The 23,372-nt window shown below is 52.6% G+C and overlaps 2 protein-coding genes across 7 annotated transcripts in view; both read left to right on the top strand.

Moving 5' to 3' along the window:
- Positions 1 to 484: 484 nt before the first annotated feature.
- On the top strand, positions 485 to 11,982 carry EIF3K (eukaryotic translation initiation factor 3 subunit K). Of its 2 annotated transcripts, none has more exons than XM_040445954.1 (8): positions 485 to 626; positions 1,472 to 1,570; positions 3,424 to 3,544; positions 5,229 to 5,309; positions 7,753 to 7,819; positions 7,923 to 8,000; positions 10,285 to 10,410; positions 11,914 to 11,982. In XM_040445954.1, the coding sequence occupies exons 1-8, from the start codon at positions 568 to 570 to the stop codon at positions 11,943 to 11,945; spliced, it is 663 nt and encodes a 220-aa protein (XP_040301888.1). In that variant the 5' UTR covers positions 485 to 567; the 3' UTR covers positions 11,946 to 11,982. The 2 variants fall into 2 exon arrangements, with proteins under 2 accessions (XP_040301888.1, XP_040301889.1); XM_040445955.1 differs by having other exon boundaries at positions 486 to 626; positions 5,235 to 5,309.
- A 5,441-nt stretch (positions 11,983 to 17,423) lies between these two features.
- ACTN4 (actinin alpha 4) overlaps positions 17,424 to 23,372 on the top strand; it is a 70,854-nt gene continuing 64,905 nt past the window's right edge. For 2 of the 5 annotated variants that reach the window (XM_040445947.1, XM_040445943.1), the window contains exon 1: positions 17,424 to 17,646. In XM_040445947.1, coding sequence (XP_040301881.1) covers positions 17,485 to 17,646 — 162 coding nt within the window. In that variant the 5' untranslated portion in view covers positions 17,424 to 17,484. The remainder of the gene's footprint in view (positions 17,647 to 23,372) is intronic. The other 3 variants (XM_040445946.1, XM_040445942.1, XM_040445944.1) reach the window with 2 other exon arrangements.

Below are 23,372 nucleotides of genomic sequence, written 5' to 3'. Positions count from 1 at the left end.
CACCTTTGCGGGTCCCTACCCCGGGAGTTGGGGCGGAGCGTGAAGACCAAGTTCAAGGCTTGAAACTCCAAAGCTCAGGATGCTACCTGGGGCAAAGGGGACCTCAGAGAGCACCTCCCTGGGAACTTTGGCTGTGGCGCAAATTAAGGACTGCTACGTGCACCCCGGCAGTTTTGTGACTTCACGATCGCGCGCAACACGACGCGCGGGCGCGCAGCTAGACAGCCGTCTTCCTCCTCGGGAGTTCGCGCGCACGTTCTAGGCGCTACAACGCGGTACGCGAGGCCCGGGAAAAACGTTAGCCCCGCCTCCTCGCCCCGAGAGGGCGCCTGCGTACTGAGCTAGATGAAGCCGCCTCTCGCTGTAAGGCCAGCTCGGGTGCTGCGTATGCGCACGCGCTACCCTGCGCCTGCCGGGAAGAGTCACGTGACAGCTGTCGTAAGCGCCTCAGAGAGGAGACACCAACGTAGTTTCCGTTTCCGCCCCTTCTTCCTTTTCCGGTCCTGGCGGACGCCGCTTCGGTTGGAGTCTCGGCCCTGGGCCCCGGCGTGGGAGGCGACCGTAGTCATGGCGATGTTTGAGCAGATGAGAGCGAACGTTGGCAAGTTGCTCAAGGGTATCGACAGGTCTGAGCCCGGTCGGAGGGAGCGTTTCTGGCCAGGCGGCGTGGTGGAGAGGATTTTCTAGAGACAGCAAGGGGTGGTCGGGATCCTGCACTTGCTCGGCAGTAGGCTTTCCCACTCTTCCCGGCGGAGATGTTTAAGGAAACGGCGCTGCTTGGACCTACGGACAGGAGATACAGCCTTGCCTACCTCTTACTGCTCCCCCCCGCCTTTTAATTGCTTTAAGGTCTCTCTGCTTCTCAGCTTTCCCTCTCATAGCCTCAAGATTCCCGTGACTGTGTTCCTCAACCTCTCACTGCGTGTCAGTGCCTCTTCATGTCGTCTTTCTTTTTCCTCTCATGCCATTTATTCAGCACACGTTACTGGAATCTACTCTGTCAGGCTGGGCAGTGCTGGGGACCAGAGGTGACCAAGACAGCTGCAGGCCATGCTTTTCGTGCAGTTCTCAGTTCAGAGTCCAGACAAACCGGACAGTAGGCAGTGATAGTGGTCAGGCCTGGAGTGGGAGAAGCTAAAAGGAGTCTGGGCGCGGAGGGGGAGAAGGGGGTGAGTGGCAAAGATGTCCAGGAGACCAGGTATACGGGTTACAATGACTGATTGGCTGAGAGGTTAGGGGTGCATCCTAGAAAGGACCCAGGGCTCTGATGGGGTTCGGAGCTTAGGCTTAGGTCTGGAAAGTTGGCAAGTGTTATTAGAGATTATACGGCTGATTCAAGACTTTAGTAGAGTAAGTGGTTAGTGCCAGATTTAGAGGGGAGGAGGAACAGATTGCAGTGCCGCCCCCCCCTCCCCAAGTGACTGGTCTCAGCCCGTCTCCTCACTGCTCACCCATCTTGATTCTTCTGTAGGTACAATCCTGAGAATCTGGCCACGCTGGAGCGGTATGTGGAGACACAGGCCAAGGAGAATGCCTATGATCTGGAAGCCAACCTGGCCGTCCTGAAGCTGTGAGTGTCTGCCTCCATCCCCGCCTCCAGGCCAGCAACCAGCAGGGTACTGCTGGCAACATTGGATGAGGCTGAAGTTGGGGGTAGCCTTTGGGATGTGGCTTTTCTTGGTGTGCAAAACTAGGAAGCCAAGGGAGTTGGGGCAGGAGGAAAGATGGTTTTTAAAAAAGTAACTACAGGGTACAAATATAGGTTAGTACAAAACACAAATGAATAGCTAAGTGAGTATAAGTGAAACCCCACGTGATCACCACCCATAGCATAGAGGTGAGTGTTGCCCAGGGCCCCAGGCCCTTTGCCTTGTATGCTTTGTGCCACCACCTCACCCCCACCCTGGTGACCACTTTAGGCTCTCGTGGTCTGGCTTCATGTGAGTTTACCACACTCGCATGCATACCGATTAGCTTAGCTTACTTTTGTTTGCTTTGAACGTGACGCAAATGTAGTCAGACGGCGTGAGCTTTTCTAGACTCGGCATCTTCCTCGTCTCGCTGGGTTTGTGAGATCCATCCATTTTGTCTGCGGCTGCAGGTTTTTGTTTTTGCTGTTTAGTGCTCCGCTGTGTGACTGTCTTAACTGCCCATTCGCTTGTTGACGGATAGTTGAGTTCCTTCCTCGCGGTGCTTTCTCAACATACTGTCAGTTGTGTAATTTTTATATATTGTCTCGATTCTGACGTCTGGGAAATGGAGATATAACACCACTTGTACTGATGGGGTTGTCCGTTGTTTCTGATGATAACTGCTGCTTAGTGGGTGCTTCTCATGCGGTAGCTACCGTGCTGTCAGCTTTTGTGTGTTTTAACTCGGATGCTATACTGCCCTTGTGAAGAAGATAGGGTCGTTCTTGTCCCTTTTTTTCGAGGGAGGAAACTGATGCACAGAGAATTTAAAATAGGCAGTCCAGGGTCCCTTAGCAGGGAAGTTTAAATCCAAGCAGTCTGGACCGAGAGCTGCTGGAGGGGAGGGGGGTGGGTAACAAGGTGATGGGCATTAACGAGGGCATTTTTTGGGATGAGCAGTAGATGTCGTATGTAAGAGATGAATCACTGGGTTCTGCTCCTGAAGCCAAGACTACACTGATGACGAACTTGGATTTTTGTTATTATTACTATTATTTTAACGTTTGTTTATTTTTGAGAGAGAGGCAGAGAGCATGAGCAGGGAGGGGCAGAGAGAGAGGGAGACACAGAATCCAAAGTAGGCTCCAGGCTCTGATCTGTCAGCACAGAGCTCGACGTGGGGCTCAAACTCATGAACCACAAGATCATGACCTGAGCCGAAGTCAGATGCCTAACCAACTGAGCCACCCAGGCGCCCCAACTAACTTGAATTTTTAAGGGGGTGAGGGGGGCTGGGTGGCTCAGTCCATTAAGCATCCGACTCGTGGTTTCTACTCAGGTCATGATCTCGTGGTTAGTGAGTTTGAGCCCCGTGTCAGGCTCTGCGCTGACAATGCGGAGCCTGCTTGGGATGCTTTCTCTCTGCCTCTGCTCGTGTGCTCACTTGCACTTTATCTCTCTCTCAAAAGTAAAAAAAAAAAAAAAAAAAAAAAAATCCAAGCAGTCTGGTTCCAGGGCCTCAACCACTATTCCAGACTAATACTTACATTGTCATTTGTGAACCACTTAACAGCATCCGCCTTACTGGGTGGTTGGGAGGATTAACTGTCCCCCATCTGCAGAACAGGGATGTAGGTCAGGGAGGTTAAGGTCACAGAGCCAGAATGCTGTGATTGGGAATGGAGCCCAGGCACGTCCAGCTCCCAAGCTCTGGGCCAAAGCGCCGGGCATCTGATGAGGCCCAGGGACCGGCAGATGCCACGATTGATGTGTCTCTTGTTCCCCTTCTCAGGTACCAGTTCAACCCAGCCTTCTTTCAAACCACGGTGACCGCCCAGATACTGCTAAAGGCCCTCACCAACCTGCCCCACACCGACTTCACACTGTGCAAGTGCATGATCGATCAGGCACATGTATCCTTCTAATTTCCAGGCCGGGCGTGTGGGCGAGGGGGGAGGGCAAGGTAGGTGAATTCACGGGGAAGGGGTCTGTGAGTTCAGCCGCAAACACTTGGGTGCCTGCTCCGGGCTTGCAGTGCTGGCTGGGACATTTTGGTGGCTGAAACAGGTCTGGCCCCTGCCCTCACAGAGCTCACAGTCCAGTGGGGGAGATAGGTCCTCTATCAATGACAGCCTGGAGAAGTCAGGGGTTGGGGTTTAGAGGGGCCAGAGGAGAGGAGGCACCTGCCCCTGCCTGGACGTTAGGGAAGACTTCTTGGAGGAGGAGACATCCGGAAGATGAACGAAATGAAATTTTAAGGAAGGGTGATCAAGCAGAGGGAACAGTACGTAAGAAGGCCTGGAGGAAGAGAAGAGTTTGGTGCTCTTTCAGAGGCAGTAGAGGAAGTTCAGCGCGGCCTTACCACAGATTTCAAGATACATTTTGGTCAGACTCAAAAGGGCGCTAGGAAACTATAGAAGGTTTTAAAACCGCAGAGTATTATGGGTAGGTTTCTGCCTTAGAAGGATTCCCACGAGGGTTCTAGCTGATTAAGGAGGAGGAAGTGGGGCCTGAGCACCAGGCAGGAGTCATGAAGAGCTGCATTGACAGCTGTATGTGGCACACTGCTGGCCTTTAGTGACGGTGTTGAGTGAAAATGAACTGGCTTCCCGCTCCCCCCCCCCCCAACCCCATCTTGCTCTGACCTGCTTTTTTGTGGCTGGTCCAGCACTTGGCCGGGTGGGCCTCCCTCTGCCCGGCGATCACTTGACACACTTGGCAGAGCCACCCCATCCACACCGTGCCCCTTGCTGCTGGCACTCCTGGTCCCCAGGGCTGCCGCATGCAGCTGAGCTGAGAAGTGGTGGCTTACGCCTTGAACCTGCGCTGCCAGGTGTGTCCGTGGGAGGTCTACCTTCTGCGAAACTGTCCACCTTCTCCAGAGGTCTGCTCTGGTGGCTTAAAAAAAATAGGCTGGGGCGCCTGGGTGGCTCAGTCAGTTGGTTAAGCGTCTGACTTTGGCTAAGGTCATGATCTCACAGTTCGTGAGTTCGAGCCCCGCGTCGGGCTCTGTGCTGACGGCTCGGAGCCCGGAGCCGGCTTCAGATTCTGCGTCTCCCTCTCTCTGCTCCTCCCCTGCTTGTGCTCTGTCTCTCTCTGTCTCTCAAAAATAAATAAACATCCAAAGAAATAGGCATATGGTATGGCGTTACAAGTACAGAAAGAATGTATGGTGGAAAAAGACAGAAGCTTCCTCCCTCCCCTGTCCCGCAGCCACCCCACTCCCCACCGCCAGGAGACAACAGTTGTTTGCAGTTCTTGGGTACCCACCCTGCCAGGGATCCCCTGGGGACGCACAAGTACAGTTGTGTGCGTTCATGTCCATTTGCTCCCCACCCCCACGGTGGCGCTCAATGCATGCTGGTATGCATCTTGCTTTCGTATCCCAGTGTGTCTTGTCGCGCCTCTGCGTTGGTTCTCAGAGAGTTGACTCGATCCCAGTATGTGGACAGGCCAGTCGCTGACTTAATTGTCTCCTGTCGTTGGCTCGCCGTTTGCCTTCACAGTTGTGCTTCGGCGGACAGAAGGTGGGCGCGGGGAGATGGCTCGGCCGCGGCCTCCCGAGGCTCAGGTCTGTTTTCCCTTAACGCTTTCCCGTCTCAGCAAGAAGAACGACCAATCCGACAGATCTTATACCTCGGGGACCTGCTGGAGACCTGCCACTTCCAGGCCTTCTGGGTAACTTGGCTCCCGGGGCGGGGGGCAGGATGGGCTGCTGGGCCCGGCATGGCAGCCTGCTGAATGGGATGACCCTGCACATTTGTCTGCCTGCACAGCGGTGGGCGGTGGCTCCTGTGCCCAGGGCTCTGCGAGTGTGACCGCGTGGATTTGTCACCCTCGCAGAGTCCGGACTCCCACGTCGTCCCTTGTGCCCCCAGCACCCAGGGCAGGGCACCCGTGCGTGCCCTCACATCTGTCCTTCCTGCGGAAATCCTCCACCCTCTGAGTGCTCCCTCCCTTTCTTGCTCTGACTGGGGCCCCACCCTCCACTTCTGCAGTGGCCCAACAGGATGGCCAGGAGCCATCATTCCCAGATCCCGTTTCCCCTTGCACACACTCAGTCCTGAAGCTCAGGTGTCGGCACTTCCTGCCCCGCCTTGTTGGTTTCGGCCCCCTGGCAACCGCTCCTCCTCTCGTGAAGGACAGAGCTCCTATGCACTGCCCCACTCCTGTCATTCTCCGATGCTTGAAAAGCCAGAGCAGTGATCCTTCCACCACCTCGACCTTTGGGTTTTTCCAGCTCCTGTCTTCCATGTGGCCTCGGCCCCTGTCTCCCTGTCACGCCCTAGATCAGCTCTCAGCGTGTTGGACCCCTAAGGAGTTAAAAAAAAAAACAAAAAAAGTACTGGTACTTGGCTTCAGCCATCAGAGCCTGATGTGACCGGTGTGAGTGTGGTGTAGGCTTTGGGGTTTTAAGCAGTTATCCCAGATGATCCGGATGCCTGGCGAAGGTTGGGAGCCACTACCCGGTACTTGTCTTCAGTAATTGCTCCCTTCTCTGCCTACGAATGGCAGACATTTCTACCCTCTGACCACTTCCTCCTAGCTTCCCAGCTCGCCCCTGCGAGGTCTCCAGCCTGGCAGTTCTTGGGCCTGGCCATCATTTCTAGTCCTCTGTTCTGCTTTTTCCTTTAGTGTAAATTGTGCATCTGTATCTGAGACCAGAGACAGAGGCTGGAGGAGGGCCCCAGGGAGCACGTGACAGCCCAGCCCCACAACCCTCGACCCTCATCCCCTTCCAGCCTAGGGCCTTGCTCCTTGCTCCCCTCCCAGCTCTTTGCACCTTCTCGTCCCCTCTCCCCCATCCCGTCTCATCTCAAGGTCAATGAGGTGACCTTCCACCTCATTTTATGGGAAAGTCGAAGCCGCCAAAGCAGAAGTCTCCCACACAGTATTGCCCTCAGCCTCCACGCGTGCTGGCGGCTGACCGAGCACTTTTCTGTTTCAGTGGGTGAATTGTCCCTGCTCCCATCTCCGGCCACCCCTCCCTCTCCTCGGGCGCCGTTCCCCTTCCCTCTCACCCACTCAGTGCCACCACACCGGCGGCTCCCTGCTCTCTTGTAACAGCAAACGGGGCCTTCCCAGATTGTTCTTGTCACCAGAGAACACGTCCACCGTGTAGTTCATTCCTAGCCTACAAAAGAGAACTCTCCCTGGACCTTCGCCCTCCCTACTACCTCTGCCTCTTGCCCCTTTCCTCTGTTCCCCTCGGAGCAGAAAGGCTCCCGTCCCAGGAAACCCCTCGGTGTCCAGCAGAGCCGTCCCGTCAGCTACCCTGCTCCAGGGGCAGGCTGCTGGCGCTCGGTCTCGCCTTCCCTCCCTGCTCACGTGACCCCACCGCGCTCATTCCATTCAGGCTCTCGTGACCAGCCTTCTGCTCCCCCGGTCCCCAGCACACACAGTGTGGAGCCCACATTGTCTGCCCCGTCGGCCGCCTCTGATGGGGTGGTCACGCTCCACTCCCCCCGGGCCCTTCTATCATTTGGCTTCTATGTATCCTGCCTCACTGGCTGCTCCTTTTCATTGTCCGTGTGGGTTCCTCATTTTCCTCACTAACGTGGGCGGGAGCCCTTGCTGGGTTTGAACAGAAACCTGAAGGAAGTGGGGGTGCTGGCCATGGGGAAGGAGAGTTCCAGACCCAACACCAGCCCGCACAAAGGCCTGGAGGTGGGCGGGTACGTGGTATGTCTGAGGAGCAGGGAGGAGGCCCCTGTGGCTGGAGAAAAGGGCCGAGTGGGAGGAGGTGATAGGCAGGTCCTGTGGGGCCTTGTGGGCCATGGGTGGGACACTTGACCTTTTCAGATCCGAGTGAGACAGCAAGGGGAGGTGGGTGAACACAGTTAGCGAATCTGTCTCTGTTCCCTCTTTGGGTCTGTGGTTTCTGCCTTCTGATTCAAACCCTGGCTCTGTGATTTGGGGCAAATCACTTTGCTGCCCTGAGCTTTGGTTTTTTATCTCTAAAACGGGCATAAAGTAGTAACTTCCATCATAGGATTGCACGCAGAAGAAAAGTTGGCATGGGGGGTGAATGCTCGAGTGTTAACTTCTATTGTTAATTTCATTAATCTTAACATTCTTGGTGTTATTAACATTGTCGTGAGTTTTATCTTTGCTTTCCCAGCAAGCCCTGGATGAAAATATGGACCTCCTGGAGGGTATAACTGGCTTTGAAGACTCCGTCCGAAAATGTAAGTTCCTCTCTGTGTCTGGGCTCCCCAGGGGGAAGGGGTAGGGAGTGGCAGCAGGGTCCTGGGGGTGGCCCTTCACCATCTTTGTCCCTGATCTCTACAGTTATCTGCCATGTTGTGGGCATCACTTACCAGCACATTGATCGCTGGCTACTGGCTGAGATGCTCGGGGATCTGACCGGTAAGGCCTCTCTGGGTCCCTGGTGCCAGTCTAGGAGGCTGGGGGTGGTCAGGGGCAGTGGGCCTCCACCAGTTCCTCGGCTGGACCCACCCTTGCGTCAGCAAGTCATTCGAAGGCACAGCCCAGCTCATTACTGAGGGAGTGAGGAGCTGGCATGAAACGTACTCTTCCGTGGAGATCCTGTGGCATTCGTTTATTCTGCCTAAGTTCTCTGAATGCCTTCTCTGTACTACCAGGCACTGTTCTAGGCCTTGGGGATACAGCAGTAGCGAAACAGAATGGTTCGGGTTTGCTCTCCTCAGAAACAAATAACAAGATGCGATGTGTGTGTTTCGTGTCAGCTCGTGGGGGTGAGGTGGCTAGGTCCCTCAGTGGAGTTAGGCCAGGAGCCTGAAGGCCAAGCAGACGAGGCTGCTGAAGCAGGGACGCGCAAGTCTCATTCACAGAGCGGCCAGGGTGCCTGGTGGAAGCACGGTGGGCGAGGAGCAGAGAGGTGGTGGCGGGAGGGAGAGCCTCAGATGCCATGGGGCCTCCTGAGGACTTAGTCCTTTGTCCTGAGTGATCTGGAGCCCCAGGAGGGTTCTGAGCAAGGAGGGACATGATCAGATTGGGTTTTTTAAAAAATCCTTCCAAAAGAAAGAAAGAAAGAAAGGAAGAAAACTGTGTTTATGTATTTGCTTATTTCTACAAGAAGTAACACAGGAAGAAAAATAAAATGAAGAAAAGTGGTTATTCCTTGGAGGGTCAGGGGTGAGATTTGTCTGGTACCTTATTGGGTATTTCTGCTCTTTGATCCGGGTAGGTGTACGTGTGTGATTTTAGGTTTTTTAGCAGAAACTGACTTTTGTTGGACACTGTTTCAGGCACTGTACTAAGTGCTTTACATCAGATATTTTATTTGTTTACTTATTTATTTTTAAAGTTTATTCATCTTTGAGAGACAGAGAATGAGCAGGGGAGAGGCAGAGAGAGAGGGAGACACAGAATCTGAAGCAGGCTCCAGGCTCTGAGCCGTCAGCACAGAGCCTCACGCGGGGCTCAAACCCATGAACCATGAGATCATGACCTGAGCTGAAGTAGGCCACTGAACTGACTGAGCCACTCAGGTGCCCCAATATTTACATATTTAAAAGTGAAATTAGGGGCGCCTGGGTGGCGCAGTCGGTTAAGCGTCCGACTTCAGCCAGGTCACGATCTCGCGGTCCGTGAGTTCGAGCCCCGCGTCGGGCTCTGGGCTGATGGCTCAGAGCCTGGAGCCTGTTTCCGATTCTGTGTCTCCCTCTCTCTCTGCCCCTCGCCTGTTCATGCTCTGTCTCTCTCTGTCCCAAAAATAAAAAAAAAAAATAAACGTTGAAAAAAAAAATTTTTTTTTAAAAAAAGTGAAATTAGGGGCATCTGGGTGGCTCAGTCAGTAGAGCATCTGACTCTTGATTTCGGCTCAGGCCATGATTTCACGGTGGTGAGATCCAGCCCTTCGTGGAGCCTGCTTAAAATTCACTCTCTCTTAGCCACTTTGGGTGGCTTAGTCAGTTGAATGTCTGACTCTTGATTTGAGCTCGGGCCATGATCTCATGGTTCATGGGTTAGAGCCCCGTGTTGGGCTCTGCACTGACAGGGTGGAGACCGCTTGGGATTCCCTCTCTGCCCCTCCCCCGTACTTGCAGGCTGTCTCTCTCACAAAAAAAAAAAAAAAAAAAAAAAAAAAGATTGTCCCTCTTCTGCTCGTGAGTGCACTCTTCCTCTCTCTTAAAGAGATAAAAGTCAAAAAGGGATGAAACTGCTTTCAGACTTGAGTCTAAAGAGAAGCAGATCAATCCGTATCAAATCGCTAATAGTCACACAAAAGAGTGACTTCAAGGAGCTGGACCCTCTAGCTGAACATCCTTACTGGCGTATTTTTTAAGGGCAAAAACCGGACTGCAAAGAAATTCCCAACTGATGATCTGGGCTTAGTGTTAGTGACAGCGATGACATAATTTTGGAACCATTTCAAAGTTGCGTGGAAAAGCAGAGAAGGAAGCTCACTACTGTTGTTAGACACGAGGATTTGCCCTGGGGAGAGAAAAGCGAAATAGAAAATAAAAGAAGTTTAGCCAAAAGCTCTGTAAGGTGAGGGTTGGAAAGCTAAAAGGCTCCCTCTGGCTGCCGTTTGGAGAATGAACCATAGAAATGCAGGAGACACTGGCGGCCGGGGAGTTGGTCAGGGAGGGCGCCCTGGCCTTCGGCTGCCTGGTAGTGTGGGCTCAGGGTGACTGAGCCCCTGCACCACCTGTGTCACCTGCAGACAGCCAGCTAAAGGTGTGGATGAGCAAATATGGCTGGAGCGCTGATGAGTCGGGCCAGATCTTTATCTGTAGCCAGGAGGAGAGCATCAAGCCCAAGAACATCGTGGAGAAGATCGACTTTGACAGTGAGTGGTGCCTCAAGGCCTCGGGCTGTGGGGCTAAGGAGATGCCCTTCAATAGACCAAGGCTAGGGCCCCCAGGGACTCGGGTGGTTACGTTCTGGTTCAGGGCCAGGAGATTTGCATCTGCCAGACTCCATGGACCTGTTTTCCAAGCCTCCCTGCTGAGGGAGGGATGGGGGGGGTGTCCTTCCTTGGGACACCCCAAGGCTTGGACGGGCCTTGCAGGGTGTCTCCACACCTTTACTGGTCGCGGGGGCTCTGTTCTGTTGGCCCTCTGTCCTTGGGGGTAGTGCCAGTTCTGGAGCTGGGTAGCTGGGTGGAGATCTTGGTTCTCTGTTTCTTAGCTGTGCGCCTTTGGGCAAGTGATTTTACCTCTCTGTGCCTTAGTTTTCTCATCTAAAAAGTGGGGATCAGAGCACCAGTCATTATGACAGATACTACATAGTTCCTTACACTTCTAAGTCATACGGTCCTCACGTGAACCCTGAATGGTAGGGGCTGTTACTGTAAAGTACCGAACAATATCATAATAACCTACCTCACGGAGGTATGAGGGCAAAGTGAACACTTCGCAAAGCTCTGCCGCGTCAGCCGTGGTCATCGCTGTCACACACACGCTGAACTAGCACAGGCCCCACAGATCCCTCAGCTGAGAACAGAGTGAAATAGCTGTGAGGTTAGTGCTCTCACCTGCTCAGTACATGTGTCTGAGCGAGAACCTGGGGCCGGGGATGGGCTGCTCCCTTGCACCTTGGGTCTCCTCCCCGTCCCTTGGTACGAACCTGGTGTTTTTAAAGGTATGTCCTGGTACAGCATGCCTTCTCAGTTACAAACCAGCTAATTTGGTATTAACTTAGGAGCATGATCGAGTGGAAAGTCAGCTCTGCGCTTAGGGACTGTGGCCCCTCACTCTAAATGAGAGGTGCCCCCTGTGTGGGGGCTCAGGTGGGAAGTCACTGGAGCGAGGGGCTCTGCAGTGAGGAGCTGGAAGTTCGGTGTTTCCGGCGTCTTGCACGTAGTATATAGTCAGTGTCACTGTGAGAGTGGTGAGAATAGCAAACAGCTTGTACCAGGCGTTGCTCTAAGCTCGTCATTTAACCCTCTGATTGTGCGTGTGTATGTGGGGGGGTGCTTTATGCAGTTGGGGAAACTGGTTTTAATTAACTCGCCTGAGGTCACCCATCTGGTATGAGGCAGAGTTGTGATGAGGGCTTGGGTCTCCTTGCTTTGGTCCCGATTTTTAACTACTGCCCCGACTGCCTTTGTGGGGCACCTGGCTGGCCCAGTAGGTAGAGCATGAGCTCTCGGGGTCATGAGTTCAAGCCCCATGCTGGGCATAGAGACTACTTTAGACAAACAAAAACCAAACTGCCTTGTGAAGGTGACCAGGGCCCAGAAGGGGTTTGCGATCTGCCACCCCTGCAGAATTGTGGGTGTCATGGCTGCTGGCTGGAGGTTGGTCTCCCGTTCTTCCCGTTGACCTGCTGCCCCTTCTCTCCTCAACAGGTGTGTCCAGCATCATGGCCTCCTCACAGTAACTCGGCAGGCGCTTAATAAAGATTTATTGACTTCTTATTCCTGTTGTCTCCTGCTCTTTGGCTTCCTGCTTCTGCCCCTCACCCCCCAGAGGGAGCCCAGGAGCAGGCCTCTGCCCTCCCTGTGCAGGTGCCCCTTCCGCCCTGGCTCCTGTCCAGTGGCCTGGGGACTTCGGGCTCCTCTCTTCCCTCTTCAGGTTTCCTTCCCTGCCCCACCCCGGCAATCGACTTTCCACCCCTACCTTCCTGACCTATCAGGTCACAGGTAGTGAGCAGGCGGCCCTGAGTCAGCCAGGAGGAGGAGGAGGTGAGGAGGATGTAGGAGTCTAGCCTTGCAGCTGGGTGTGGGGCTCTTCCGCCCTCTCGAAAACCCAGGTGAACAGGAGCGGCTTCCCGGTGAAGGGAGGCTCCACCTTTGCCCTTTGGTCTCACGTGTAGGCGCCAGAGGCTCCTCAGTAGCCGGAGGATTGAATGGAGGAGGATCCAGTCGGCCTCCTATCCCGGCTACTGCTCAGACCGTTGCGTGTCCTTGGCTTGGTGACTCTCCCTTTTCCTCGGTTTCCTCATCTGGGAACGGGAAGAACGACGCCCATTTGTGTCGAGTTGGGGAGTTCCATCAGCTCTTGCCAGTAACATTCTCTTCGGGGCCTGACTTGTTCTTGGCTCTTAGAAAACAGGAGTCCTTGCTAATTTAAGATCAAGAGTTTGGGGGCACCTGGGTGGCTTGGTTAAATGTCTGCCTTGGCTCAGGTCATGATCTCATGGTTCATGAGTTCGAGCCCCACGTCGGGCTCTGCTGACAGCTCAAAGCCTGGAACCTGCTTCAGATTTCTCTCTCCCTCCCTCTCTCTCTCTCCCCCTCCCTCCCTCTCTCTCCCTCTCTCTCCCTCTCTCTCTCCCTCTCTCTCCCTCCCTCCTTCCTTCATTTGCATTCTGTCTCCTGTCTCTAAAAAATAACATTAAAAAAGTTTGTCTCCAAGGCTGCAAACTAGTCCTCACCATTCTTAGAGAGACATTACAAGAATTGGGATTTTCGGCTAGGCCATTCTCCCCCTGCCCTACCACCCCATCCCCCAGTCCCAGCCTACACCAGCCAGGAGGCCTAGCCAATGTTATTTGATGTGTACCTGCGCTGATGATTCCTATTTTACATAGGAAATATTTCAGAGTCTTGGCAGAGTGACCTCAGGAAAGTGTCCTCCCCTCTGAGCCTGCTGTCTGCAGGAAGAGGGGGTGGAGACTATAGTGACTGCCTTTGGGGGAAAGTGGAGGAAAGGAAATGCCATAAGATGTCGAGTCCCTGGTGTAGACTGGCAGCTTCATTCTTGTAAGCCACGAGGCGTGAACTTTGCCTATGGGGAGGGCAGTGGCTCTGCCCCAGCTGTCACCCTTCTCAGCCCTCCTCTGCTTGCATGCACACCCATCATTCTTTTGAGGACACTGACTTGGGGAGCCGGGGTAGGGCGGGACACCCTTTGCCCTGGGTTCCAGACCTGAGCAGGAGCCAGGAACTAGGGTGTGCCCGAATCCTGGGGACAAAGAGTGCTTCTGTAACTAGTGACTGAGAGCCAGCTCTACGAGGTGGCAGTTCATAGTGGCTGCTATTTGAGTTAGCAAAAGGCACCCCGGCTGGATGAGTATGGCTCCCGCTCAACCCACTTGACAGGTGCCTTTGTGTAAAATACAACCTGCACAACTGACTGTGGCTGCTCCGCAAGGAAGAGGAAATGACCTCTACCTCTTTTGAAAGCACATCCCTTCCTGCTTAGTCTACCTGCTTTTGCTCTAGGAGGATCCTTTGAGCAACTAAGAACTTGATCTAGAGAAAGACTGCCTGGGTTCAAACCCCCGCCTAGCGCCTTTTGGGTATATTGGTTAACCTCCCTGTGCTTGTTTTACAACCAAGGAGAGTACCCACTGAAGTCGTTGCTGTGAGTTAATGCTTTAGAGGAGTTTAGAACAGTTTGGCATACAGTTAAGAGATGATACGCTTGACACCTGTCATGCTCACTTGGGCTTAGGGGTGTTATTTCATTTGCTTCCATAGTCACCTCTAGACACCCCAGTATCTGTGCATGCTCTCACTCTTAAGAGGACATAGCTCTTTTTCGTCTTGTTTCACTAACTAGAATTAACGATGGAATACATCAGGGGCACCTGACTGGCTCCGTCTGCATAGCCCGCGACTCTTGATCTTGGGGTCGTGAGTTCAAGCCCCATGTTGAGCATAGAGCTTACCTAAAAACATAAAATGTTGTCACAAATAACATTTATCAATAAATAAAGGGAGCCTTTAAGCCTCACTGACGGCGGGCCAAACTCCAACTCTGAGCCCTTTGTGTGGAAGATTTTTCTGTGTCTGTCGGAAGCAGGCAGGGTGGGGCAGATGGCCCATAGCCCCAGTGGCTCTCCCTGCCAACTAGGCCCAGCATAAAGTTCTGGATTTGTTCTCCAGGTCACAGCCAACACTCCTGGATCTTTGGCCAGATCCTGGCATCCCTTGGGAACATGGGCTGCTGCCCGGGCCTTGTCCGCTTCCTTTGCGTGCCGTTGGATGCCTTCCAGTGACTTTGAGAGAGGTGGGGAGAAGTCTGTGGGCTCCCATACCTGGAGGAGCCATGTTTTCTCATCCCCATTCCCGGTAGCTGACTGTGACCTTTCACACTGTGGGCCAGTTCCTGCTCTAGTCAAACTTGAATGCTTACCTTCTTACCTTCCCTGAATCCAATCAAGTTCACACTCCCCTGTCCCTCACGTCCAAACCTTGGGAACCATCTTGAGTCTGGATTCTTCCCTCATTCTCATGGCCACCCCTGCCCCCATCCAATTCAGGACAGTAAGCCCTGTCAGCTCCACTTTCCCAGATCCTTCCACTGCCCCACATGCATAGCTCCCTCCTCCTCCAGGACCCTGGCCCTGTCCCTGCTCACCTGGACCTTTGTGGCAGCCTCCTGGCTGGTCTCCCTGTGTTTACTCCACCTACAGTCTGTTCCCCTCCTGTGGCTGCTGGATCCTGTAAACAGTAGTGGATCCCAGCCATCCCCTGCTTAGGGTCCTCCCTTAACTTCCCATTGCATTTCCAATAAAACTTGAACTCCTAACCATGGTTTTAAGTCCATCCATTCATTCACGTAAGATTTATTAAGCTTCTGTCTTGTGCTAGACGCTGCTTCAGAGACTAGGGATACAGCAGTGGCCAAAGATCCCCACTCTCATGGGCTGACGTTCTTGGGAAGGAGACAGATAAACACGGTAAATAAGCCAAATGGTATGTTGAATGGTGATCAGTACTCTGGAAGAAAAGCAAAGGAGGGAAGGTGTAGGATGCTATTTTACTAAGGTGGTCAGGGAAGGTCTCACTGAGGAGGTGATACTTCTGCAGACCTGTAGGAGAGGAGGCTGTGTAAGCCCCAGGGATCCAGCAACTGGGAACAGTGTTCCAGGCAGTGGTAACAAGGTATCATCCAGCACAAAGGCCTGAGGCTGGAACGTGCCTGGTATGTTTGAGGAACACCAAGGAGGTCAGCAGTGTGGCAGAAGCTCAGAGATTGAGAGGGAGAGAAGGAGGTGAGCTGGGAGAGGAAATGCCGACAAGATGGGGAAGACCTTGTGAAGCTCCAGGGGTCTCTTGTTTCAAAAGCGGGGCTGGGCTGGGCCAGGGCAGGGAAGACTTCTTCTTCAGCCTTTCCTCCTTTCCTTGACTTTGACTTGTACTCAGTGTTGCACCAAGGAGGGGTTCTGAGCAGAGGAGGGAGAGACTTGATTTGACTCAGGTGTTTACTGGCTCCCTTGGGCTTCCTGTGGGAAAGAGAGTGGGGTTGGGGGACCGGGAAGGGGAGCAGGAAGCGGATGAGAGGCCGGTGCAGTGGTCCAAGGAAAGACAAGGCAAGGGTGGACAGGACTAGGGTGGGGCCATGGGGGGGGGGGGGGGGGGGAGGAATGGGTGGATTTTGTATATACTTTAAAAAAAAATTTTTTTTTAGCGTTTATTTATTATTGAGAGACAGACAACATGAGCAGGGGAGGAGTAGAGAGAGGGGGAGACACAGAATCGGAAGCAGGCTCCAGGCTCTGAGCTGTCAGCACAGAGCCCGACCCGGGGCTTGAACTCACCAATTGCGACATCATGACCTGAGCTGAAGTCGGTTGCTCAACCCCCTGAGCCACCCAGGTGCCCCTGTATATACTTTTAAGATAGAACTGACAGAATGTCCTGAACTGGATGTAGGGTGTGAAGACAAAGAGGAGGCAAGGATGAATGCAAGGTTTGTGGCCTGCAGAGCTGGAAGACTGCAGGTGCCATGAACTGTGATGGATGGGGATGACTGTGGGGTGATCAGGTTTGGGAAGATCAGAAGCTTAGCTTTGGATATTTAAATTTGAGAGGGCGGGGCGCTTGGGTGGCTCAGCCAGTTTAGTGGCCAGCTCTTGATTTCACCTCAGGTCACGATCTCATGGTTGAGATTTAGCCTGGCTGGCGACTGGTTCTGTGCTGACAGCATGGAACCTGCTTGGGATTCTCTCCCTCTCTCCCTCCTCCCCTTACCCCGTCCACATGCTTTCTCTCTTTCAAAACAAATAAACTTAAACAATTTTTTTCGAGAGGGCTATTAATGTGGCAATGTCATTTATCTGTATTTATTTGCTTATATATTGTTGCCCTCCCCCTTTTGAGCCACTTGAGAACTAATCATGCTTGTCATACTTAGCACTCCGTTGCCAATGCCCAAGAGCAATGCCTGGCACACTGTAGGTGCTCAAATGAATGTTTGTGGAATGAATGAAGAATAGACAAGTCTCCAAACTCCTTTACCTTCCCAGTCAGCCAGTATCTATTCCAACCCACCTAATTCTCATGTCTATTTCATGAATCCTTCACGTCTGTGTTCAAGTGTCCTCCTTTTCTGAAAAGCCTACCCTGAGTACTTTTTAAAAATATTCCATTCATGCTTAATTTTTCTCCATAACACTTATCACCTTGGAATATCCTTCCTAAAATTTTGTTTGTTATCTTCCTTCACTACAAGGTAGTTCCACAAGGGCAAGGATTTTTGTCTCTCTTGTTTAGTGCCAATGCGTAAAACATGATCTGGCACACAGGAGGCGTTTAATAAATATTTGTTGAATTTGTGTTGTCGAATGAGAATACAGGCCCCAGCAGGTTAAGGCTTGATGGCGGGACCCGCCTTATGAATCATTCATGATATGGCCCCGCCCACAGTCGGAGAACGCGCGCTCACGCGGGAGAGGGGACGCGGCTCGTACTTGGGCCGAAAGGGTGGTCCGGGAAGTGGACTCTGCGCAGGCGCCGAGCTCCCCGAGGCGGGTCTCAGCCCTTTCCTGGTTAGGAGGCGCGCGCGCGCGCGGGAGGGCGGCGGCGGCGGCGCGGTGCGCAAGCGCGGCAGGCAGTGCGCAGGCGCTGGGGGAGGGCGGGCTAAAGCAGCTGAAGCGGCGGCGGCGGCGGCGGCGGCGGAGGCTCGGGCAGAGGGGCGGGAGCTGCGGCGGGAGCGGACGGGCTGGTGGGCGAGCAAGAGGCGGCGGAATGGTGGACTACCACGCGGCGAACCAGTCGTACCAGTACGGCCCCAGCAGCGGGGGCAATGGCGCCGGCGGCGGAGGCAGCATGGGCGACTACATGGCCCAAGAAGACGACTGGGACCGGGACCTGCTGCTGGACCCGGCCTGGGAGAAGCAGCAGCGCAAGGTGCGCGGCCCGCGGGCCGGACGGGCTGGAAGGGGCGCTTCCGAGGGAGGCTGGGGGCCGGAAAGGGGGTTGGAGGGTCTTGAGAGACAATTGGAGGGGTCTGTGATGGGAATCGGGGGTGTTGAGAAGGAATTGGCGGGATTGGGAAGGGGTTTGGAGTCCTGAGAAGGAATTGTAGAACTTGGGCAAGGAATTGAGAGTCTGAAGAAATCATTGGCGGCCTAGTAGGGAATATGGAAGTCTGAAAAAACGAATCAGAGAGCCCGATGAAGGAATTGGACGGTCTGGGCGGGATATTGGGGGAAATCGAGAGAAGCTTGTAGCCTCTAAAATGGAATTGGGGTCTAAGGCGGGGTGGAAGGTTCAGAGGATGGTTGGGGGGTGCGGAGAGAAACGGGGGAGTTCTGGAATTCGTGGGCCAGGATGGAATTAATGTCGGGGAGCCTGAACAGGAGCTCGAAGATGGAGGGGGTTATTTGGAGTGCAGAAAGGTCCGAAGGTTGGGGTTGGGGGGAGTTCTAAAGGGGATGGAGATTCTGGAAGTCTGAAGGTGGAGTAGGGGTGCTAAGAAAGGAATGTGGAGTCTGAAGAGTAGTTGGGGGGGGGGGGAGACCTGGGAGACTTGGAAGATGAGAGGGGCAGAGGAGAGAAGTGGGTGTGAGACTGTGGCATGGGGTGTGAGGATGGGCAGGGGTGCGAACAGAAGAAGGGAGCTGTAAGAAGTGCTTGAAGGGTTGAGGATTATTTGGAGTGCCCTGTTCTGAAGGGAAGAGGAGAAGATTGGGAAGCAGGAGGAGTGAGGAATTGATGAACAGGGTGAAGGGGATGGTCCCTGGAGTGTTTGAAGAGGGGATTCTGAAGAACTGATTCAAGGTTGAAAAGCTAGGTAGGGGGTTGGATGGAGCCTAAGGAAAAGGTAGTGTGGAAAAGGTGAGCATGGTGGAGAGAATGTGAGCGACGGAATGGCGGGTAATGGGAGGGAGGTTAGTTTAGGAAAATGAAAGTCTCATTAGGAACACAGTGTGTGAGATGGACCGAGGAAGAGGAAGGAATTTGGAGGGGGGAGGGCTTTTAGAGGCGCAGTCCCGGGACTGCAAAGTGGGGTGGTGGGGGGAGGGAGAATAAGGGAGGAAGCGGCGAGTGTCCAGGAAGAATTGCGTCTTTGGGGGGAAAGGGGTGAAGGGCCCCTAAAGCAGCGTCTGTTTTCAGGTGGCATGTTGGGGTGTGGAAGCAACTTAGGGGGGACCACAGTAGTGAAAGGGAGATCAAAAGGAGTGGGAGGCCCAGAGGAGGTAATGGGGGGGGGGGGATAATTCAAGGTGGTTGAGGAGGGGAGCTCTCATGATAGAAGAGAGGGTTTGAGTGTGTGCAGGAAGAGCCAAAGAAAGGAGTGTGTTGGGTGGGTGTGTGTGTTGGGAGGGGTTGTGTAACGTGTGTGTGAAGAGAGTAGCAGGTGCTCGAAGTTAGAGGCTTTTAATATGTTCTGGAGATCTGGGTTTCCTTCCCAGCTTTGTTACTAATCAGTTTTGTGGCCCTGGGCAAGACCCTTGCTCTCTTAGTACAGTTCTGTCTGTAAAATGAGGAGGGGTCGAAGGAGGCCCTTCTGTGATGCTGCAGAGATGGATGTGGCTGGTATTGGGACTTTGGAGGGTGGGCTTGGTGGAGTTTTTCAGGAACGTGGCGGGCAGACTCAAGGTGTTTGAGCGGTGAGCTGAGGAACGAGAGTGGAGAGTGTGACTGGAAGCCTCTTGAGGGTGTGAATTGGCACTCAGGGTCTCTTTGCAGGCCCCCCCCCCCCCCCCGCATGGAGGGAGAGGGTGAAAGGAGCAGCTGTTCCAAGGCAGCCTGGGGTGGGGCCTGGCATAACCTTGAGTAAATTCCCAGCCTCTGCTTGAATTTCCTCATCGGTAGTGGGGGTGGTGGTGGTCTTATCCATTGAGCCACCTACCTCAGGGTGGGCGGCTTGAGATAATCTGAACTATAAATGCTTTTTGAGGGTAGAGTGAGGTCTAGCCAGCAGCCACAACAATAATTTATTGCCTGAGGCAGTGCTGGGTTGGAAAGGGTTAAGAGTTGCCAAGAGACTTGCAAAGTCGGGAGAGGGACAGGGGACCACAGGATTATTTTCGAGAATTTCTGGGATCTGTCTTCTCCGGCTCCGAGTGCATGGGAAGGTGAATCCCTCTTTTCTCTCAGGTACTGGAGGTGAGGGAACCTTCCTTTTCCTTCCCTTCCTGTCTTCTACCCTTCCCCAAATGACTCCTTTTGCTAGCTCACTTCCACTCCCTTCTGGGAGTTAGGGTGTGTGCTCCTTCGTGGTTATAGTCTCCCTTGCACACTGGGTGAGGCCGGGGCGCCATTCATGTCTGCCTGGGTGGGAACGAGGACTCAATGGAACCCCAAGGCCTCGCTGCTCTGTGTTATTTTCCCTCTTCCTTTCCTTAAGGACTGGGCAAGGTTGAGGGAAAGGGTCGCTCACAGCATCCTCTAATACAAGTTGCTTACAGTTCTCGGTGAGGACCAGATTCTAGTATGTCCAGCTTTATACCTACTGCAGCAGATATTTACATGTAACTGTTCTTTGCAGGAAAATATTGCTTCGCTGCTGTGCACTCTCCTGTTATGGATCAGGGATCCTTTATGAAGGGGGGGAGGGGGTAATGGAAAAGAATATATACATAAGTTTGGACTGTCCTTTCCCTTCTAAGAGGACTCTCCCCCTCCCCGCCCCCTGCTCCCTCCAAACAGCCTGGCTGAGTTTTTCGACATTACAGTGTCGCTTTAGTGAATAACAGGTTGCCCTTCTTGCCTCTCCAAGGCTGAGCCCCTGGCACTTGTGCATATACTCACATACTCTGAAAATCTGTGTCCAGGATAGCTGTAGTCCCTTCAAGTGTGTGGAATTGAATTCTTCTAGGGATTAGGCAAGGGTTGGTTCGAGTCAGGGTGTGTGTGTGGCTTCCGGTGAAGCCATTTGCCCTGACTTCTGAGACCCCTGTAACCAGGGCATTACCTGATAAGTAGGTTATGCAACATTTCTGACGTGGAAGGTCCTAGATTTTCTCCTGGGGATGAGCGAAGGACTGGTCTGGTTTTTGAGCAGATTCTCCAGCAATTACAGTTCTCGGCCACAGTTCTTTCTCCTAGTTGCCAAAAGGGGCCTGGGTAGCCTTGCTGCTACCCCTGCTCTCCGGGACAGGAGAGGTCTCTTGACAGCTCGTCCAGAACCTCCTCAGCAGATCAAGAAGAAATGCCTCCTTTGCTGGGTTTGCATGTTCATTGAAACTTCACTGCTCACAGGGCAGGGCCTCACTGTTTAGATCCCTGACCTTTGGCTCCGGCTGTATTAAGGGTGAGTTAATTATTTGAACGTTCTGATGGTGTTTTGTTTTTCTCCGACAGGTTTTTTTTGTTTTGTTTTGTTTTGTTTTGTTTTAAGGCTAACAATAGACGCCCCAAAGTAGCCATCTGTTATTTTGTTCCATTACTTTAATTGCTTCCCTCTTAGGATCTGGCTAAGACCGACAGTCCTTAGCAGCTTTTAAAATTAAATAACATACCTACAAAAAATAAATAAATACATACGTAAATCGATGACAAAAACTTAAACGAACTTAACTGTCATCTAGAAATGAGACTGCAAATATGGGAGGGGGACAGCTATGCTCCGCTCTCTCGGGAGATGGGTGGGGGAAGCCACTGAGCCACTAGCACTCTATTCCCTCCCCATCCCCTGACACTGTGTTTCGGAACACAGCTTTTCTGATGACTGCCAAAGAGGGGAGGTGTTGGGGGAATGGCCCCGGGAGTAACAGTGCCCCTGGTAGCCACTCACACTCACTCAGTCGAGAGCTGGTCTGTGAAGTGGGAGTGGTGCCTGCTGATACATCTAATCCTAGGCGGTCCAGGGTGGCAACCCAGGGTTGCCCTGTGCCTTTTGAAACACCCTCCCTGGTTCCGGCTTCCAAGACCAACAAGGAGGCTACCCTGGCAGCAGGGAGCTGACTCACCCTCCGGGTTGGGACTGGGGCTAAATGGTTTTATTTAAGGGCAGCCAATTGCCTGGCCTCAAGCAGACTTCCTTGTGGGGAAAGTGTTTGGTGACATGTTGGAGGAAAACAGCCCTGGAAATGAGGGTGATGTTTTAATATCGGTGTTGCTGGTGCTGTTAAACTCCCGAGATGCATTCAGGGAGGTCATTTAAGAGGTGCGAGTGCACTCTCAAAACGTCTTTTTAATCAGATTTCAAGGGAGCAGGGACCAGTCTGCATTCTGGTCTTAAGCCTCTGGGGTGGGGACCTCTGTCATTTAAAATTTAAACACATACTCCAGCCATGGCAGACTTTGGCCAGACGGCACTGTTTTCCAGTTACCTGAGTGAGTAGCAAGAGGACAGTAAAGCGAGTGGAACCAAAAGAGAATTGATTTGAGAAGGCGCAAGGAATTTCTGAGACTGTTGAGATGAATACGTTTGGCTTTTGCTGTATTGGTTGACAGTGTGCTGGGATTTGTACAAGCCTTTGACCAAATCTTAGGGTTCTTAAAACAAGGATTCCCTTACTGCCTCCACTGGGGGGGAGGGGAAGGGCAAAAATAATAAGCGAGCAGCAGTTTGCACTAGTATCAATTGCTCCTTCAAGTTTTCTGAGTAGCTAAGTAGCAACATGTTTAGCTCTTCCCTGGCATTTTGTATATTTTAACTTATTTATTGTGTGTGAGAGACAGACAGAGTGTGCACGCGAGCAGGGGAGGGGCAGAGAGAGAATCCCGAGAAGGCTCTGCACCGTCAGCTCAGAGCCTGATGCCGGGTTTGAACTCACAAACTGTAAGATCATGACCTGAGCCAAAATCAAGAGTCAGACACTTAACTGACTGAGCCACCCAGGCACCCCTAGTATATTCTAGACCAGTGTTTCCCCCCAGTTTATCCCTATTTTCTTCCCTTAGTGATGTCCATAGTCTCATCAGTCACATTCAAGTCCCTTTCCTCAGTTCACTCCCACTGCTTTTATTTATATATTTATTTTATGGAATAACAAAATACTCATGTTACCTTGTTTAAGCTCCTCTTCACCCCTTTTCTTTTTCCATGGAAATAAGAGGCAAGTGATAGCAAGGTGGTCATTCAGTGGCAGTGGTGGCTGAAACACAGGTAGGTAGGCAGGCAGAAGTTTCTGCTTGGGCAGATTTCAAATTCTGTCATCCATGGAGGTTTGAAAGAAGTCTTTATAGCACGGGTGGTTTGAGAGTCCAAGATTAGTCCTTGTTTAGGAGGAGTTTAAAGTTTAAAACATCAAAGCACAGTTATAAGGAAACTTAGTTTTACAGTGTTGGCAGTCTAGACGCCAATGGCCAGAATTTGTTATAAAGTGTCTGAAAGTGGCACAGTAACATGTGCTTTTCTTCAGGAAGGTTTATGAGTTACATTTTAGTCACTATCTCAGGTATCAAGGAGTGTTAGGGTTAGTGGATCAAGAGAAACAATCGTTTTAAATTCCAGACTCTGTAAAGAGTCATCTTATTGGGTGGAAAATTAACCAGCTGGCTGGGAGGAGAAGGATCTTGCCTCCCTCCATCCAGAAAGTGAAATCTTCATGTGAATTTAACTGGCAAGGGTGTCTTTACATCCGTGCTGGTGGGAAGTTTTATCCAAGTAGCGGTCTCCCTGGGATTATAAAAATCTGAGACATTTGTCTTGGTGTTGTGCCTTTTTTGGTTGTGTTCTT

Source organism: Herpailurus yagouaroundi, unplaced genomic scaffold (assembly GCF_014898765.1).
Source record: "Herpailurus yagouaroundi ecotype Mexico unplaced genomic scaffold, PumYag 194, whole genome shotgun sequence".
Classification (NCBI taxonomy): domain Eukaryota; kingdom Metazoa; phylum Chordata; class Mammalia; order Carnivora; family Felidae; genus Herpailurus; species Herpailurus yagouaroundi.
This window is presented reverse-complemented; position numbering and strand designations above follow the sequence as displayed.